The sequence below is a fragment of the Oncorhynchus nerka genome, linkage group LG24 (genome assembly GCF_034236695.1).
Source record: "Oncorhynchus nerka isolate Pitt River linkage group LG24, Oner_Uvic_2.0, whole genome shotgun sequence".
Lineage (NCBI taxonomy): Eukaryota > Metazoa > Chordata > Actinopteri > Salmoniformes > Salmonidae > Oncorhynchus > Oncorhynchus nerka.
In genome coordinates, this window is record NC_088419.1 from 30,898,639 (window position 1) to 30,919,318 (window position 20,680).

Genomic DNA, 20,680 nt, shown 5'->3' on the forward strand with positions numbered 1-20,680 from the left:
CCATGATTCAGTGAAACATAAGATATTACAGTTTCTAATGTCCTGTTGGTAGGATAGTCTCGAACTGAGCTCATCCTATTTATTCTCTAGTGATTGCACATTGACCAATAGAACAGATGGTAGAGGCGGGTTACCCACTCGCCGGCGTGGATTTGGGCTTTGTCTGGTAGCAATATTATATCCTTTGCGTCAGACTGATTAAAGAAAACATATTTGTCCAGTTCGAGTTTAGTAATTACTGTTCTAATACCCGGAAGAGACGGTAGCATCAAGATTATGTACAAATTAAGTTACAAACAATGTGAAAAAACACAAAATAGCACAATTGGTTATGAGCCCATAAAACGGCAGCCATCCTCTCTGGCGCCATTCTTAGATATTTGGGACAAATCATTCACTAAACCCTGAACCTCAACTAAATATTGTAATGAATCATGTGGAAATTGAGCAAGTTGAGGTGACTAAACTGCTTGGAGTAACCCTGGATTTTAAACTTTTATTATTTTTTACCCTTTTTTTCTGCCAAATGTTGTGATATCCAATTGGTAGTTACAGTCTAGTCCCATCGCTCCAGTACGGACTTGGGAGAAGCGAAGGTCGAGAGCCAAGCGTCCTCCGAAACACAACCCAGTCAAGCTGCACTGCTTCTTGATACACTGCACTCTTAACCCGGAAGCCAACCGCACCAATGTGTCGGAGGAAACACAGTACATCTGGTGACCAAACTCCATGGGACCAACACGTTTATATTTTTGTTCAGTTATAAAGTTGGGAACGTTTTGTTTTCATCCCGCACAGTACCTGGCAGCAATACAAGTTTTGGGGGGAGGCTGCCAATAAACCTTCAAAGAAGAAGCAGGAAGAGAAGGTCACAATTCCAAGATGGCAGCGCGCTGTGTGCTGGGGTCTATTTGGACCTCTCTATCTGGTGTTAAAAGTGTGGCCAGCAGCAGCAATATGAGTATCTTTCAGAGTATAACCAATTACCCTCAACTCTCGGTTTTTGGGATTATTCAAAGTAGAGGAATTCGACAAGGTGAGATTCTCCTTGAATCCTGTTGTAGCCATATGACAGCTCGCGCTGCTAGCAGTAGCGCATTCATTCGGTAAGCTTTGCCCTTCGATAAGGGTTATTTTAGGCGTTAAAGATAGTTGTGGTAGTTGATTATAATAATAAAATCATTTGAACGACCACGTTGTAGTTGAATTTCTTTTTTAAAACTCACTAGAAGCACAAGCTAAATTAGCTTGCCGGTGTTATGTCGAAAATCCCCCCTCGCGTGAACACGCACACTCGATTCCCTCATTGTTGCGACTTGCTTGCTAGTTAAGATTTCTGCTCTTCACTCCGTTGTCGGTTTACCTTTAGGATTTCGGCAGGCAAGAAAATGGCCTTGCTGAAACACCACACCCACTTTCTATTTTCCTTGGTTTTGTGGCTAGAGTCAAATACTTTGAGGCACACATCATAGTCAACTTTCTATAGAACAAACGTCATGTCAGGATAGGCAACCGAAATTAATAATTAATGTATGTGTGTTATATTAAACAGGGAGTAAAATGTAGGCAAGCAATAAACATTCAGAACAACTACTAGTCGAATAAGACATGGGGGAGATCACGAATTCTGGCAAAGAGATTTATTTAGACTAATACACTTGAAACAACCAAACTGCAGACATTACTAGTGCCTCCCCCGCGATCAAACCGCCATACTAAAATTAAACTCAGCCTAACGTGATCATTGACAGCTGCCTTGAAAGGACACAAATAAAAAATACTTTCTGCTACTAAGATCAGTGAAATGTAGGCTAAACTGACAACGGAGTGAAGACCTTGCAATGAATAATTGATGTATGCGCGTTCACGCGAAGGGGGTGGGGTGATTTTCGGCACAACACCTGTTTGTTATGAAACGGCGGCCTGGAATTGTACTAACTGTGACTGCCTATTTTGTTTGTTTTCAGTCGTGGAAAAGAAAGAAGGCAAAACAACAATAGTAAGTGATAAGCTATCTAACCTGTTGGTTCTTCATTGCACACTACTCATTTTGTGGTTTCTGTAGTGATGTGTTGCGTTTATCTCTAGCTATGTCGATGTATTGCTTTTAACTTAATAGTACTAGTCAATATGGTAGCCACACATTTCAAGATATTTAAGACAATATCTATACCATGTTAGCTATCAACACTTATCTAGCTAGTAAATGTCTACAGTAGATTGGAAGTATTTGTGCGGTGCTTATTTAGATATTGACTGTCATTGCATTCTTTCTCAGATTGAGGGGTTAACACAGGATACTCCAGCCGGACCACAGCCACCCAACCCCACAGCCCAGTGCCCCATCTACCGATGGAACCTGCAGAACAAATACAACTACACAGTAAGTGTTTTCATTGACACCTGACTGAATACTTAGCTACTGCCTCTCGACTGCTCCGCAGAAATAATACGGTGGCCATGATCAGTGCTGGTCCACACACTCACATCTCCTATGTGTCTCATGCATTTTATATCAGTATGTGTGCCTGTTCTGTGAGCTCAGACCTACAATAATTCCCTGTGTTTTGTCTTTGTCAGGATGTCCTGTTGCTCAGTCAGTTCATCAGATCTGATGGAGGAATGCTGCCTCGTAGAGTCACTGGTCTCTGTGCCCAAGAGCACCGCAAGATCGCCATCTGTGTGCAAATGGCGCATAGAGCAGGTACGATACTCTTTGTGTCAGCTCTGGAAACTCTACTATTGTGACGTGTATTTTCTTCAAGATGGTAAACGTACTCTATTCCAGGTCTTCTCCCCGATCACACACCACCTCTCCCAGAGGGACACGTACCAAAGAAGCCCAAGCCCCAGCTCAACAGGTAACTAGTGCATGTGTTTTTGACTCTTGAAGTGTCTCCGAATGTACCTTCTCACAACTGTATTGTTTCTTGTTAGACCTCTCATAACATTACCTTTAACATTAACACTTGTACGTCGTCTTTCGCTAACCTTCTGTTGTCTCTGGCCAACTCACACCTGTGTCGTTTTATCACACAGATACCTGACTCGCTGGTCCATTGATTCGGTGGAGCCCATCTATAGGGCAGGGCTGAAGTGGTGTAAAAATCGCATCTCTGTCGGCCACCCAGCTCTCAGAAACAATGTACAATACGGCAAGAAAATCCTCTACCTGAAACATTGACGACATGGGGGCATGTCAACCCACAGCAGTAGGAGTCGGTGTGGGCGGGACATAGATGGGGTGCAGCAATTCTATCGGATGTCTATCCCCATGGAACTCCTGCCTCATTTGGGACTCGTCCATTGACTTTGAAAACTATCCTTTTGAACAGCTGAGGGAGCATTTGTATTTGTCCAACCTATTTAGTGGCCGTTACCCATTGGAACAAGTCATTCGGAGCAATACCCAGAAACAACACCCATTCTGTCATTCGGCCTTTGAAGATGCCCTGAAAATTAACTCTGGAAAAACTACATTTATCGCAAGAGCAATTGGGCCAGTGGAACAACTGTTTCAATGTAGGTGGTATGTTGACATTGTGTACTTCAAGACAGATGTGCAAATAAAACAGATCTGCTTACTCTCCCTCCACTAGCTGTATACTGTGTGTGATTGCATGAGTAAGCATTTACTGGGCCTATTAGCAGAAGTAGCCAAGTGCATGTGGAAGTAAACTGAATGATTTTTGTTTCTGTTTATTTACGTTAAATAACAGGAAAGAAACATCTCTTGCATAAATATAACTCAGTTCTAGCTGCTTTCAATGTGGGTGGGGATGAAACACTGCTTTTCTCAGATGAGTGGTTGATGGTATTTTAATATTTTTTCCAGTATCTCACTGGCTCTTTTAAAACATGAAGGGCAGGCCCAGGTGCTTTGAGACTGTCGCCCATGTAGATGAATCCGTGCTGGGGTGTCATGGGTTCTTTACATGTGGTCAGGCCCAGCCACAGCATGCTGCTGATCACACACAGTACTGCTGTGCTCAAACTGCTAGCTCCACAACCCTACACACACACACTGATGGTTTGAATGTCTTTATAACCCCCATCTGCTGCTCCTCAAATGACTCTTCATAAATCGGGACCACGTACAGGTCTCACATTGCTCCCATTACTGTTTCCGCTATTCCCAATGGGGGGAATCAAGTCCCAAGATACGCAGGTGTAAATGGAACTTATTCCTTTTTCTCACTGCGCAATCTGACCTTAAACTTAAGCATGAGGAAACCGGTACCAGGCAGCTATTTTTTTGGGGTGGAGATCACAGAAATGGAGGTGTGGCAGAGGTCTGTCTACTGATATACTTATTCTGACCTTAACTTAATTCTGCCATCTTTACATGTGAAGAAATCATGAATAAGGTCAAGTGAACCTGTCTGTTCCAAGTGGAAAAACCTCTACTTTCTCTTTTTAGATAGAAATAACAGCCTTCTCCATGCACTGTAATTTATACATTGATAAGAGCTAGGTATATGAGCAATCTGGTTGGATAAAACTATTGTAAATACAGTGCCTTCAGAAAGTATTCACACCCCTTTTTCCACATTTTGTTGTGTTACAGCCTGAATTTCACATATTTTGTGTCACTGGCCTATCCACAATACCCCATAATGTCAAAGTGGAGTTAAAAATGTTTTGAAATTAATCAAAAATGAAAAGTTTAAATGTCTTGAGTGAGTAAGTATTCAACTCTTTGTTATGGCAAGCCTAAATAAGTTCAAGTGTAAAGATGTGTTTAACAAGTCACAAGTTGCATGGACTCACTGTGTGAAATAATAGTCTTTTAACATTCTTTTTTTAAGGACTACCTTATCTCTGTACCCCACACATACAATTATCTGTAAGGTCCCTCAGTTGAGCAGTGCTGTATCACATCCATCCGTGATTGGGAGTCCCAAAAGGTGGCACACAATTGGCCCAGCATCGTCCGGGGTAGGCTGTCATTATAAAGAAGAAGTTGTTCTTAACTGACTTGCCTAGTTAAATAAAGGTTCAATCTACATTTTTCTTTTAAAAGCTGTGAATTTCAAACGGACTCGATCACAAAACCAGGGAGGTTTTCCAATGCCTCGCAAAGTGCTATTGGTAGATGTGTAAAAAAAAAAAAAGAAACACGGACATTGAATATCCAATTGAGTATGGTGAAGTTATTACACTTTGGATGGTGTATCGATACACCTAGTCACTACAAAGATAAAGGCGCCCTTCCTAACTCAGTTGTTGGAGAGGAAGGAAACCTCTCAGGGATTTCACCATGAAGCCAATGGTGACTTTAAAAGACTTGCAGAGTGTAATGGCTGTGATAGGAGAAAACTGAGGATGGATCAACAACATTGTAGTTACTCCACAATACTAACCTAAATTACAGAGTAAAAATAAGGAAGCCTGTGCATAATGAAAATATGACAAAACATGCATCCTGCTTGCAATATGGCACTAAAGTAAAACTGCAAAAAATGTGGCAAAGAAATTAACTTTGTCCTGAATATGAAGGACTCTATTTTAACAAACCTAATGCAATGGTAAGTCTAAGAAGCACAGGCAGTTGCGCTATACTGTTGGTTCAGGGGTGTGTCCGAAATATTTGAGCTATTTTCAGTATCACAATTATCGGCGCACTTGCTGCTGTTGGCGCAAAAGGGCTGGGTTTTGATGAATTAACAAGTGGTGGGTGGGTCGAGGCTTGACCCCTCACTTGTCAATCAGAACGTGCTCCATGACAAAATATGTGATTGCTTCAAGTTGTCCACATTGTTCTAAGTAATTGCAGGGCTTCAATAGCATTCACACTGATACAGGGGAAAGTCTTACTGTAATTTGGATTATTAAAACGGCCCAAAAAGAGACAATAATTTTAATTAAATTCTTAACACTCACTATTATACTGCTCCCAAATAGGCCCTATGTTTTACGAACATAACCGGAATCATCTTACACATCAGATCGCATTCACATATCTCCAGAAGTTGCAGTGCATGCGCGCCACAGACGTAGTAAACATACATCCATGAAGTTCAATCATTCTAATAAGATTGGTTGTAATTGTTTTTTAAAACAACAACAACAATAAATACATGTAATACTTTAAAATCCACAGGATTAAAAAAAAGCCACATATTGCTTTTGAACCAGCCTTCGTTATGGGAGGGCTTGGGTTTTGAACAAATGAAACGGAAAACAAGCAATTATTACAGGTTACAGATAACTTCTAAATACGAGGTTCAGGTGTTTTCACCAAGGTTCTCATCTCTCGTTTAATAATGTTCATGGACACGTAGCCTACATCATGGAAGGGGTTTTACACACGTTCAAAACGGGACCTGCATGGCTAAAATAATGTGGGGCCTGCCTACAATTCATAGATAAAAAGGGAATGTCAGATCACTGTTTTACTCTGCTCAAACTTCATATTTTAATAAAGCTTTTGTGAGAAGGATTAATTTCCAAGTGGAGGAGCCAACGCCTTTGTTGACTGTCTTGACTATGCGATTGCTTTGGGCAGGACAAGAAAAAAGCCTTAATTGAGAAGAGGGGAGGCTATGCTTGATTTTTTAACCTAGATGCGAAGTACACAGGCACCAAAAGCACATTAGGCTTCTCTTGGATAGTCTGTTTCCACTGTCAAAATGCATGCCACAACCAACTGCGTTACCGATAAAACCAGCTTTTGGTTGGTCTTAAATATCCTAATCAGCGCTGCCTGAATTTAGCACTTTGGATCATGTTCTAAGGACACACGACAAATATTCTATCCCTCCCATCTGAGCACAAGCAAGCTGATATAAGACAGGTAAATTGCCAAACCTGGCGTTAGGGCTTGAAAATGCCAGTGCTCCAGTTTTTGCATGATGAAATTGCAAACTAACGTGCGTTTGACACTAGCACCGCCTTAACGCTAGCCAGAAATGGAGCCCTAAGCGTTATGTTTGGGGCAAATCCAACACAACAGATCACTGAGTTTTTTTTAGGGTAAAAAGAAACGGAATAGAGCTAAGCACAGGCAAAATCCTAGAGGAAAACCTGGTTCAGTTTGCTTTCCAACAGACACTGGGAGACAAATTCACCTTTCAGCAAGTCAGTAACCTAAAACATAAGACCAAATATACACTGGAGTTGCTTACCAAGATGACATTTACAGTTTTAACTTAAATTGTCTTGAAAATCTATGGCAAGACTTGAAAATGGCTGTCTAGCAATGGTCAACAACCAACTTGACAGGGCTTACAGTCACATTCTTACAGCTCTTAGAGACTTACCCAGAAAGTTTCACAGCTGTAATATGTGATTCGAACATGTATTCACTCAGGGGTGTAATTACTTACTTTAATGAGTAATTTCTGTACTTCATTCTCAATAAATTTGCAAACATTTCTAAAAACATGTTTTATTTGGTCATTAGGGGGTATTGTGTGTAGATGGGTGTGAGAAAACCCCCGATTTAATATATTTTGAATTCAGGCCCTAACATAACAAAATGTGGAATAAGTCAAGGGGTATGAATACTTTCTGAAGGCACTAAATAGGCTACATTACTATTGTTTTAGGTCTATTTTACCTTAGGACCGCTTGAGAAGAACAGGAAACCAGTTATATGGCATGAATCTGAAAGGCATATCATAACATGACAGGTATTTATGCCCCTTTACCACAGTGAAGTATGAAATGCTGTGTCATTATACCAAAGTGTAATTGTATGGCCTACTTGCAAGGATCCAATTTGGAGATGCAAACCACATGGGATGACAAGGCAGACTCACACCAAATGTAACCTTTGTGCTCTCTAGATTTTTTTTATCATATGCCCTGACTGTTATTGTTTCTTTCAATTTGTAGGGTATATGTTCAATATTATTAGCCACTATTGTTAGCGACCGTAAGTAATAAGCACATACAGCATATTTAACTACCAATTTAGTGTTTGTTCCCATCAATTTGTAGTGGTGCTGTGGGATTATTTAAGATACTCTTTAAAGATGGGCAGGGACTCTGCTGTCCTAGCTTCAGGGGGAAGCTGATTCCACCATTGGGGTGCCAGCACAGAGAAGAGCTTGGACCTGGCTGAGCAGGAACTGCCCTACCGTAAGGGTGGAGGGCCAAGAGACCAGGGGTGGCAGAACAGAGTACTCAGGTTGGGATGTAGGGTTTGAGCATAGCCTGAGGGTAGGGAGGGGCAGTTTCTCTTGCTGCTCCGTAGGCAAGTACCATGGTCTTGTAGTGGATGTGAGCATCGACTGGAAGCCAGTGGAGTGTGCAGAGGAGCGGGGTGACATGGGAGAACTTGGGATGGTTGAACACCATGTGGGCTGCAGCGTTTTGGATAAATTGCAGGAGCTCCCCGCTTGTGCCAACAGTGAGCTGCAGTAGTCCAGACGGGAGATCACAACTGCCTGGATTAGGACCTGTGCCGCTTCCTGTGTCAGGTATGGTTGTACTCTACATATGTTGTAATGTAAAGCATGAACCTGCTCTGTGCCAGAGCTATCTATGAGCAGCTATTCCAGTAAATTGGGTCTGTTATTCTGTTGATAATATACTTGTCACGTATTGCAGTTCCATGACCAAAATAAACTCTCCAGCCAGGTTGATGTGATTTCATCAATTCAGTTTGAGTCAAGGGCCAAAAATTCTTATTGATTACAACTTTTTTCAGAGAAACCGCTCTGCGATGGTGTCTACTTTACACCGAAACTCACATAGGTGGTTTCAAACTCAGCGTGTGGATGTCCCATACTCGAGGCATAGGGAGGAACCTGGTAGGAGGACAGGCATGGCTGGTGTATTAGCATAAATGTGTCGATTACAGAAACTTGCCACATACTTCCAGGCAAGTCTAGAGGATCTATTCGGTGAGAGGGTGAGCTTTACTCAGGAATCCCAGCGGAAAGCACCTGTCATTGGGTGGAGATCTACCACGTTGTCCCTAGAGACTGTCATCAGCCTGGGTCTCTCTCTCTCTCCCATTCAGCAAAGCTGGAGGTCTGGCCAATAAGGAGTTCTCAGTGAGGGCGATGCTGTCACGTGGCACAGATGTCAGTTCAATGTCTAGTTTTGATTTACATTTGGTTGAGTTGTCAATTAACATGATTTCAATGTGAAATCCACCCCCCCCCCTAAAAAAATACAATTTAATTGGATTTAGGTTAAAAGTTGATTGAAAAAATACAAAATGCCTTTATGTTGATTACTTTTTGCAGGTTTCCACGTTGATTCAATGTCGTCACATAGATTTTTGGGTGTTGAAATTATGTGGTAACAACGTTGATTAAACAATTTTTTTCCCGGTGGGGTGTAATGAACAGTAAGCTGATTTGGAAAAACTATACACACATGCAGTGGCGACCCGTCATTCAGGGCAGGTGGGGCAGATAATATATATATTTTGTTGTTATTGCCTGTTTTGCATGTTATTTTTGCATTAATATGTGTCACATGTCAGTTTGCAAACAATGTAATAAAAATATATAATAATAATTGAGTTAATAAAGCCGCATACAAATATGGTCTATTTTTTGCTTTCTTGAGTAAGGCAGCTCCAAAATGCAGGCGTTTCAGCCTAGCTCAGTGCTTTCTGTGGTGGTGGTGGGGCAGCCAGCGGAAAATTGGGAGCGTAGTGGTTGGTAATGATCTCTAGTTGTGCCGTGATTGGCTCAGTGTTCTGTCACTCATGGGGACACTACGTCACCGCAAAATCTACGGGGAGAGCAAAGAAATTCAAGCCCCTTGGGTGCTGCCATAGAGTTACATTAGAAGTGCCCATCCAAGAAGGCTCAAGGTCATTGACCACAGATAAAATGACTTCAAATCACGTTATGTCTACTGTAGCTTTGATTGGACTGATCATGTCAACATCATACTTTCAAAATCTTAGCTAGCAAGCTAGAAGTCGTCATCGTGAATCAAGTTGACAATCTACTGGCAAATACTTTTCAATCCTTGTCATATGAAGAGAAATTATGAAGAGAAATTATAGATAAAACGAATCAGTGCTCATCAGCCATAAATATTACACAACACCGGTTTGGTTTGGAAGGAATCAGTGTCTAACTGCAAGCATTGCAAAGCAATCACTAGTCTGCTACTCAGTGGAGTAGATGTGTGGTCCAAGTCTGGGTTTAAGGGTCTCTTTTCCAAGTTTAAAAGGTAAACATTCAACATTGGCCATGCTGTCAATCCAGCATGACTTCTGTCGCTTTCAAAACACCTGGAAACTCAGAATTGGGAAGTTCAAGAAAACTGGGAACTCGGACAAAAACAAGAAAAAATATGTTTTGAACGGTCATCCCAACTCGAAATTCCAAGTCGGGAACTCTGGCCTTTTTCTAGAGCTCCGACCTGAAGATCACTAATATCATGACTCAACCTTGGTTTTTTTTAAAGGCTGTAAATGAGGTCGAATGAACTATTTTTCTTCCAGACATGGCTTCGCTCATAGCCAGATGTAACAGTGGTAAAGTGTTGATACCGCTGTTGGGACAGCTTTCTGTAGGCCCTAACAGTTTTTGGGCACCGTTTGTCACTGTTATAGTCCAATTAATGTATTGTTTAGTGTTGTGTTGTGTAGTGGCTTTGCTGGCATGCAGATTTACATGCTAAAATCACCACCGCACACATGCACACACACACACACACACACACACACACACACACATACACACACACAAACACTCATTTACACACCACAGAGACACTCATCCCCGTTAAATGAACAGCTGTGAGATGTTTTAGACACAGGGTCAGGACACACACACACACAGTATTATCTATCACTTGTCCATAGCAATCATTCTGTTGAGCACGCAACAAACACATCTTGATACATGTTCAGACTAACTACATCCATATATACGGTATTACATTTATCCCTGGCCCTCTGTTTTGGCTTCTGGTTGAATCATGTTGGCTTCCCTTGTGAAAAATATGGTGACTGTATATAATATTGTCTGAAATTTATCATTCTAAAACTCAAGGCTAGACTAACAGTGGGTGGTGTGCCCAAGGCTTGGCCTGAAATATAACTATCTAAAGGGAAAGGCTGTCAGCTTTCTTTCAATTCCATCCCAGATTGAGCACTGAAGACCAGGTTGAATACTACCCAGGGAATTACTTAACCATGTTCTAGAATGTATATTCCATCTGGTGAAGATCCACAATCAGCAGAGCAAGGCTTCCATTGACCATTTTGCAGACTCATGAGTTTATCCCATTCAGCCTTGCTCACGTCCTCGCTACTGACCCACGACTGGAACTGCTGTCAGCAGATAGGCCTACAGCTGTTTTATATGATGTGTTAGCCAAAACAGCCAGCTTTACAGAGCAGGACAATAAAATATGGAGTCAAGATCCAGAAGAGGATGCCTGGATAGTTTCCTCACAGAAAGACTGGGCTCTCAACTGCCAACCCAAATCATTGTCAGCGCCAATAACAAGGCTGGTTTAGTATAATAGTGCATGGCCACCAGAGCATGTCCAACAGAAGTAACCTCATGTTCATATTACATTTTGTCTCCCACAAAGACTCTTTGAAGGGCTTTTCAAGGAACTCAAGGAACTGGATCTATTTGTAAAGACAGACAATTTATTGGAAGGAAACTCCTCCCATGGGGGGAAAATTAGACCGACTGTACCTGTTAGAATGGCCCTGGTAAAGAAGTGGTGTAGTGAGAGATTTGGCACTCTGTTACCTTTGGGGATGTCCTAACTCAGAGGGTCCACAAAGTTGATGGAGGGATCGAGGTCAGCCAAGTCCAGGATGGAATTCTTCATCAGGTTTTTCGGCTCAGTTAAGTGCAGGAAGCACCTGAGTTTATCCATCTCTGAGGAGGACAGACCTGCAGGATAGACAGAACACACACAAAATCACTCAATCCCTCACTCAGTCACTGACAGCATGATATGATTCTGTCCATGTATGAGAGTGAAAACACAGTACAACATGTGTACACTACAGATGCACAATGTGCAGTGTGTAATATATGATGGTCTGGATTCTGGTTCCAACTTCCAACACACTCTGGGCTAAAAACCACACAGCTAAGTCATCATCTCCAGGCAAAAACACACACAGCTGTGTCCCATCTCCCAAAAGACTGAGCACATTCTCAACTGGTAACCACCACACTCTACGTGGAGCCACCCATTTCATTAACTACTTTGAACAGTAGCGCTACCCTCTGCACCAGACCATGGGGACTCTTAATGGAGGTGTCGCACAGGACCACAGACACCTCCTTATCAATGGTGTGGACAGTGGTGGGCAGCCTATTCTCCTCATTCACCTTGATCTGCAACCCAAACCAAACAACAACCATTACCAAACATCCGTCACAACATCCATTACTCATCACTCTGCAATAATACCACACACAGTCACCACTGTCATCTGCATCAAGTCACTGCACATTCATCACCTATTAATAAGCAAAACACCATTAGCCTAGTTCAACATTCAAACAACATAATGTGTCACACACTTCTCCTCACCATGACGTCCTCCTCCATAGCCTCGCCCCCCCCCCTTGTCTCTGTGTGCTCATACTTATGTGAGGTGTCTCCCACGTAGCGACCTTTTGCTGCAGAAGAAACCTCCGCTAGCATTGCCTAGCAGTGCGGCAGGGGCAAGCCGGTGCCAGTCCACACAGTTGAAACTGGAGTGGGGAGAGGATACAAACACATGTGTACAACAGGGCACACAGAGAAAGGAGAGAGAGAGATATATAGATCAAGAGAGAACATCTGAAAAGGAGAAGGGATCACAACCCCAAAGCCACAAGAGAGACTTGCTAAAAGCAAGCTGGCTATAAATATTGTGGTGAAAGAGGTTCTAAACTATTTCCTTTGCACCCCTTACATGAAAAGGCTATTTTTATGACTCATCTCGTCATCTGAGACCCCTTGTGCAATGAAATAGTCACCCTGTATGCCCAGAATTTGTAGATAGTTCCTCAGGATGACCAGGGAAGTCTGCAGGGCAGCTTTTTGCTCACTGCTCAAAGTTAAACCGTTGCCAGAAACGAGGTCCAGAGAGTAGAATAATGTCTTGGATTCCATTGCATATATACAGTCTGTATCACTGAAAAGTAAATACTTGTATTTCTATAAAATAAAGAAGGGGACAGCTGCTAAGCAGGCCCAGTTGCCAGTGTAAACAAATCTCCTTAGTTACGTTTAGTCACAGCAACTGCTGGTTGCTCCCCCAAAAGGAGGCCGCGTTCCAGACCGCGTACAAAGCAGTCGCCATAGAGATCCTAATTCCGAACCCTTTAAAGTTCAACAATGGTCTGAAAATCGCAGCCGTTGTGGTCAGGGAGAAACCTAAACCAGTCCAATTGGAATGAATAGCAGGTGATTATTTCCTGATTTTACTTATTCAGAAAATAAAAGTAAGGCATTTGATATATGAGAAATTGTGTAATAGAATTATTGTCAACATAAAATACTGTCAAACAATTATAAATACAGTTTATAAGGGTTTTATACCAATTTTCTGTATAAATAGCCTCTAAAATATATGTAAACAGACCATAAATGTATACATTTTTGTTTCCTTGGAAAGCTGTGAGTGTTATTATATGATACCATATCAGTAGTTGTTGCATTTAAAACTTGTCTAAGACCTATCATCAACTGACTTCAGACAGTGTATGGCTGTGGATTGACTGTATTGTTTGAATGGAATGTTGACATATTCATACAGGAAACACCACATATTCGTTTAACCAGTTATTCGAAGGTTACATGCAGTACATTAGTCTTGGCGCTAGGCTCTGCTCCTTCAGGGGTAGCTCACTGCCAGAGCATACATCATGTAAAATGTAATAATAACAGGCAGAGAACATGGTATGCCAATCCCCCTGACCGAACAAAGCTGAGCCCAAGCAGATGGAGGCTGGGTTGGGTGGTGAAAAAGCAGAAAACAGACATGCATAGCGAGTAACGCATGTAACAGGATGTCACCAAGACTACTAGCACATAGCTTGCGGATTGCAGCCATCAGTGTGTGCAAACCTGGTCAACTAATAGACTGACATATTAAGGTTGTGTGATGACTCTAATCGGTGCAATATCACCTGATGCTATCACTCAGGTTTCCTGTATAAACCTGCTGCACTTTATTTATTTTGAAAAAAATAATGAAATGATTCCTTTAAAACTGTCTGGCTAGCTAGCGAGCAAACAGTGCAGATAATCTTCAAATTCATTGTTTTACACAATATCTTATCACAGCACTGGCACCAAGGTTGACCAAATCCCTTACCAAAATGGCTGACCTTTTATACCATAATAAGAAAATACTTGTCCATTTTGTATTTGAAATCCTAATTTATGGCAGTCCTGCCGCACAAATTACGTAGTGACTGCTCGAAACTGACTTTTCTGGACCTTTCTTCTCGGCAGCTAAAGGTCCTGAAGCTTCTGTAACTTGTGCAAGATTCTCTACTTTATGCTGTACCCAGTTCCACGAGGGGCCTAAAGGAGGCTTAGCCCCTCCAATTCAAGCTTGTGCCCTCTCAGTTTTAGTTTTTTGTCCCTATATAAACATAGAAAAACATGTAAAATGATTGAGTGACAGGTTGGCGGCCCAAAACAATCGGTATCTCCGCTGCCCTGTGTCAGCACAATGGACAGAGTGCGCTGCGGTGTGTGTAGGGGGCTATGGAAAGCCACTGGGGCGGTTAGGTATTACTCTGTTTGGTTTCCATAAAAAGCGGGGAAAAACACTTGTTGTCTCTGTGGTAGGCGACGTGAATAACGTGATATGAGTCCGACTGTAATATTAGATTTTGATTTATATGGGCAGGTTCAAGATTACCAGGCTCTGGTGAGGAAACAGTGCTGGATGCCTAACTATCCTGCTCCTCTACTGTTCCTATGGGGGGCACTCTGCAGGAATGTCTGCCCTATGATGGGGTGTGTGAGGTGTGTTCATCCCGACATTGACTGACACTGGATTGATTATGACAGAGCTTTTTGCCGAGACTGGAGAGGGGAGGGTGTGCTCTGACCCTTTCCCCAGGCTTGGATAAAAAAGGGGAAGGGTGTGTGGCGAAGATAGGCACTTCTCTCTCCGTCATTGCTCACTGACTCCCACCTATTTGTGCGCGCTCTTTGTTTCATTGTGCCAATTGTTTGTCAATGTTTATCAATGCCCCGTGAAATACATATTCATCAATGAAGTTACTGTTAATCACAAAATATCCCCCCATAAATTTAGAATATTGGATTCTGTAAATGTTGATAATTCATTCAATATAATATACATTCATAGCATTCTCATTCTCCAACTGGGGAATTGTTTGATGAGCTCACAAACTGCACATTACTTGTGATAAAGAACTTTTGGTTTATTTAATTCCATTTACCAGTTTAGGCCTATTGTCTGTCTGAGATCTCATGAAAGGAGGATTTGGGACCGGAAAGAGAGCAGAGTGGATGCAACAGAAAGGAGGAAGACAAGTATGCTCACATGTCCCCATCACTTCCATTCAGTGTTAGCTTGTGGTGACTAAAGTTAGCTGAAGTTTGTATTGACTACTTAAAGAGAACTGAACCATGGATTACAGTTTCTCCTGGTACATAGACTACTTTCAGTGTGATGAACCATCTAATATCAAGTTGTAAAATAGTGAACTACTCCTTTAAGGCCCAGTAGGTAAAACGGTTCTCATAAATCCTGCTTTGTGTTCTCTACCCATTCTGTCCTGGCTGGCTATTTCCATGCCTTCCGCCAGGGCACCAGAACCTTACTGTTTCCCAGGCTCTGTATGTTTAGTGTAATTGCCTCGGGCGGGAATCAGGTGCTACTGCCTCAGTGGAGACTGGAGACTACAGCGCCCTCACTCATCCTCCTACCTTCCAGCTACCTACCTCCCTCCCTCCCTCCCTCGTCCTCCCCATGGCCCTGACTGCAGCCAGAGAACACAAAGAGACCGAGTGGGGTGACTTTTCCTGTGTATACACACTCTCTCACAAACACATACACAAACATATACACAGGTGCAGCTCATGTTTACTTTCTGCATACTCTACATGCACATGAGCATGCACTCACACACAGTCATACTGAAACACACTAATGTTCAAACACTTTCAACATATGTCTCCCTATTACACCCACAGAAGGCTTTGTCACCCCCCACCGCCCTGATGTAGAAGTTGGTAGGCTGTGGTCCCACTCCTCTGGGAACCTCACCTCCCAGGCGACCAGCGTTGCCAAGGAACTAATCCTGAGGGACAAAAGGTGGGAACGGGGTGGAATATGATGCCTCCATAGCAGGGATCATCAACTAGATTAAGCTGCAGGCCGATTTTTGGTCACGGGGCCGTAACATAATTACAAATAATTTTTTAGACTGCAATTTGACTGCCCAAACAGATATAATATTTGACTAAAACATAATCATTTCAAACCTTGCTTACGTTTGTATACGATCACATATATGTATCTATTATGTGTGGGAATAGTTTAGAACAGATTTCCAAATTTAAAATCACTTGAAGCTGATTTGTTGGTGTTTTACAGGATTTTATGAACAACCATGAAAAAAAACTCTCGGAAAACTTGGAGGGCCAAATAAAATCAGAGAGAAACAGCATCTGATTGGTTGGCGTTGGGCCACGCAATCGTCTGATTTATACCAATGATGTGTTTAAACCCTGGATGACTGACAGGGGGGCTGTATTGAAACCACCACGCAGCCATCTTGGTACTCCTCCAATGTAAAAAAAAAAAAGATTTTGGAAGCTATAGAAATGCATTTATTAATGTCTACATTCGTTTTTGACACATTTATTATATTACAGACACCTTAATGCATACTTTGAAATTATATTAAGTGAGATAAAAATGAAAATGAAAAATGAACAAATATATAGAAAGATTTTCCTTAAAGTTGATTTTGTTGAGAATACTGTTACTATCCACCTACAACAACAAACATACTTAAATACATGTAATTCTGTCTTTGAAATACTGTAGAATTCCATTAATTCCTTTGGAGGACTGCTCCTACTGGGGAGTGACAATATGGCCAAACAGTGGCTTCATAGCCTCTTAATGGCTAATACATAGCATTGGCAATGCAGAGTTTATATTCAGTACCAGTCCAATGTTTGCAGTACTCCATCACTCTCCTTCTTGGTCAGATAGCCCTTACACAGCCTGGAGGTGTGTTAAGTCATTGTCCTTTTGAAAAACAAATGATATTAGTCACACTAAGCAGAAGCCAGGTGGGATGGCGTAACACTGCAGAATGCTGTGGTAGCCATGCTGGTTATGTCACGCCCTGACCATAGAGAGCCATTGTTTCTCTATGGTGTAGTAGGTCAGGGCGTGACTAGGGGGCGATCTAGTATGTCTATGTTGTGTTCTAGTTTCTTTTTCTATGTTGGTGTTTTGTATGATTCCCAATTAGAGGCAGCTGGTATCATTGTCTCTAATTGGGGATCAAATTTAAGTAGTTATTTTTCCCACCTGTGTTTGTGGGATCTTGTTTATGTGTAGTTGCCTGTGAGCACTCATTGTCGTCACGTTTCGGTCATTCGTTATTGTTTTTGTGCGTTTCCGTTAATAAACATGTGGAAACCATATCGCGCTGCACCTTGGTCCGATAGTTCTTACGACGAACGTGACAGGTTCAATTGAATTCTAAATAAATCACTGACCGTGTCAGAACAAATTTCCACCGCTCTAATGTCCATTGCTCATGTTTCTTGGCCAAAGCAAATCTTTTCTTCTTATTGGTGTCCTTTAGTAGTGGTTTCTTTGCAGCAATTCAACCATGAAGGCCTGATTCACAGTCTCCTCTGAGCAGTTGATGTTGAGATGTGTCTGTTACTTGAACTCTGTGAAGCATTTATTTGGGATGCAATTTCTGAGGCTGCAGTTAACTCTAATGAACTTGTCCTCTGCAGCAGAGGTAACTGTGGGTCTTCCTTTCCTGTGGCGGTCCTCATGAGAGTAATAATAATAATATGGACTTTTACCAAATAGGGTTATCTTCTGTATACCACCCCTACCTTGTCACAACACAACTGATTGACTCAAACTCATTCATTAAGAAAGACATTCCAAAAATGTACTTTCAACAAGGTACAGCTGTTGATTGAAATTCATTCCAGGTGAGAAGCATGTTGAGATAATGCCAAGAGTGTGCAAAACTGTCATCAGGGCAAAGGCTGGCTACTTTTAAGAATCTCAAATATAAAATATATTTTGATTTGTTTAACACTTTTTTGGTTACTACTTTATTCCATTTGTATTATTTCATAGTTTTGATGTCTTTACTATTCTACAATGTAGAACATAGTAAAAACCTGGAATGAGTAGGTGTGTCCAGACTTTTGACTGGTACTGTACATAATTGGTTTATACCCATTCAACACATCTCTCTCTCTCTCACACACACACACACACACACACACACACACACACACACACACACACACACACACACACACACACACACACACACACACACACACACACCCACCCCTTCATCTTGCGATAGGCCATGGGTAAGTTATTTGCACTGAGCTGAGAGTAGACAGAAAGATCAAGAAAAGAGAAAGAGGGAGAGAGATGACTTAATAAAGAAGTGTCTGTGGTGTAATGGAGCGCTGAGACACAATGCCAAGAATGTGGTGAGAGCCCTGGGTTCGATGGGTTTCTCACACACACACACACGTTCATAGTGTGTGAATGTACACACACATCTTTGCACGTACGTGGATAAACATACTCCTTGCAGCAGTGAAGTCTGGATTAGCAGTAGATAAATGTCTTGATCCAGACTAGGACTGCATCCCAGTCTCAACTGATCCGCTATCCCCTTTACATGGTGAATGATTCTGCATTGCCCAACACCTACATATTCAACACAGCAATGGGCTGTGTCACAATCACAGTACTCTAAATCTATGGCTTCATTTCCAAAGGGATTGTGTGTTGGTGTAGCGGTCTTTTGACTCAGTGCATTGGTCCATATCCCACTTCATTATGATAGGCTAATTTATTGAAACTGTCACACATTTTCTCACACCCCTCCACTGCAGCCCAAACCCAATTTTGTCAGAACAGATCCACTGTGTTTGCAGTCTGACCGCTGGTCAGGTCAGGGTCAGGCTTCACTGTGAGGTTTGAACTGCTTCTCGACTGCTGGGTCTGGAGTAGGCAGGTTCCCAGGCTCCTTTGCTCTTAACTCCAGATTAATTATGCTCTACTGAGCTGGCAACAAACTGGTGCTCTTCCCACTGCTCACCAGCAGTGCTGGCTATCTCTCTCTCTCTCTCTCTCTCTCTCACACACACACACACACACACACACACACACACACACACACACACACACACACACACACACACACACACACACACACACACACACACACACACACACACACACACACACACACACACACAAATTCACTGAGTATACCAAACACCTTCCTAATATTGAGTTGCACCCTTTTGCCCTCAGAACAACCTAATTTTGTCAGGGCATGGACTCTACAAGGTGTCGAAGGTGTTCCACAGGGACACTGGCCCATGTTGACTCCAATGCTTCCCACATTTGTGTCAAGTTGTCAAGTTCTTCCACACCGATCTCGACTAACCATTTCTGTATGGACCTCGCTTTGTGCACGAGGGCATTGTCATGTGTGATGCACACAAAATGTATGGTCACATTTGTGTTTATGTATTGTTTATTTGTATTGGGGAAAGATCCTTTTACTGAAATGTCAGTCCTCCAAGGTTTTGCCATTGCGATACATTTATTCTACTGTTGGCCAGTAGGGGACAGTGACACGTGTTCACTTCACACTGGGACTATATGTGATCCTGCACCTGTGTGTTCTCATAATTGAGAGAACCTTAGAAAGAGGAGCCACTTTCTCCTGTTTCATCATTAATCCTGTGTTACAGGTCAGTAAAGTGCAAAATTACGCTGAATACAAAAATATAGTTTTGTAACTTGCCTCATGAAGTGAATGTAATGGTTGTGAAAAACATAGTAATTGTAAAACTGTGTACTATACAGAAAACGCATGTTGAGTGTAAAATGAAATGATGGCGGTGCTTTCCTTTGATCTAGGAAAAAACTAAATTTTCTCATGACCATTTATATTTTTGAAAAAGACACTCCTGACAGTATCCTAAGGGTTTAGAGAACATAATGTTGTAACTGTGATGTTTAAGAACTTTTTAATTGTTGTGCTGTAAATGTTAGAAAAGCCGCTAGCTTTTGGCTAACTCCTGTTAGCTGTTTGCTAACTCCGGTCAGTTGGTTGCTAGCTTGCTAGGTTTTTGCTAGCTTGTTCAGTAATTTTCCAATAATTAGCATTAATGTCATTTGTAATAGTCTGGTCTTTCTATCAGCCCTTCGTACACTGGGTGAATTTATTTTGATCATGGGTATGAAGTAACTTCAAATAAATTATACCAGTCTTTAAAGGCTTTCATGATTTAGAGTCTCCTATGGGGCTATAGTGGGCAACAGCCAACTACATCATTATAACCTAAACAGGTGAATTCAAGTTAAGAGTAAATGTGTTTGGGGTATAAATGCAAAGAATTTTAGGATGTGAATTGAATTGGAATTTAACATTTTTGAATGTGTAAATTTATGTATTTTTGATATGTTTATTAAATAATATGTCAGGGATTTCTGAGACAAATT

The 20,680-nt window shown here is 41.8% G+C and overlaps 1 protein-coding gene and 1 pseudogene across 1 annotated transcript; one reads left to right on the forward strand and one right to left on the reverse strand.

Annotated features, from left to right (window-relative positions):
• The first annotated feature begins 647 nt into the window (after positions 1-647).
• On the forward strand, positions 648-3,595 carry LOC115107844 (large ribosomal subunit protein mL66). Its single transcript, XM_029631516.2, has 6 exons — positions 648-1,036; positions 1,968-1,999; positions 2,279-2,383; positions 2,581-2,704; positions 2,789-2,861; positions 3,040-3,595. Exons 1-6 carry the CDS (start codon positions 883-885, stop codon positions 3,182-3,184), a joined length of 633 nt encoding a protein of 210 aa, XP_029487376.2. The 5' UTR covers positions 648-882; the 3' UTR covers positions 3,185-3,595.
• On the reverse strand, positions 3,340-13,053 carry LOC115107486 (radial spoke head protein 9 homolog; annotated as a pseudogene).
• Between the last annotated feature and the right edge of the window lie 7,627 nt (positions 13,054-20,680).

Bases quoted from the DNA above. Each gene is read 5' to 3' on its own strand.
- LOC115107844 (XM_029631516.2), top strand. From the start codon at position 883: ATGGCAGCGCGCTGTGTGCTGGGGTCTATTTGGACCTCTCTATCTGGT. The intron at 1,037-1,967 runs GTGAGATTCTCC...GTTTGTTTTCAG, and splicing joins AAGTAGAGGAATTCGACAAG to TCGTGGAAAAGAAAGAAGGC. The intron at 2,705-2,788 runs GTACGATACTCT...ACTCTATTCCAG, and splicing joins GCAAATGGCGCATAGAGCAG to GTCTTCTCCCCGATCACACA.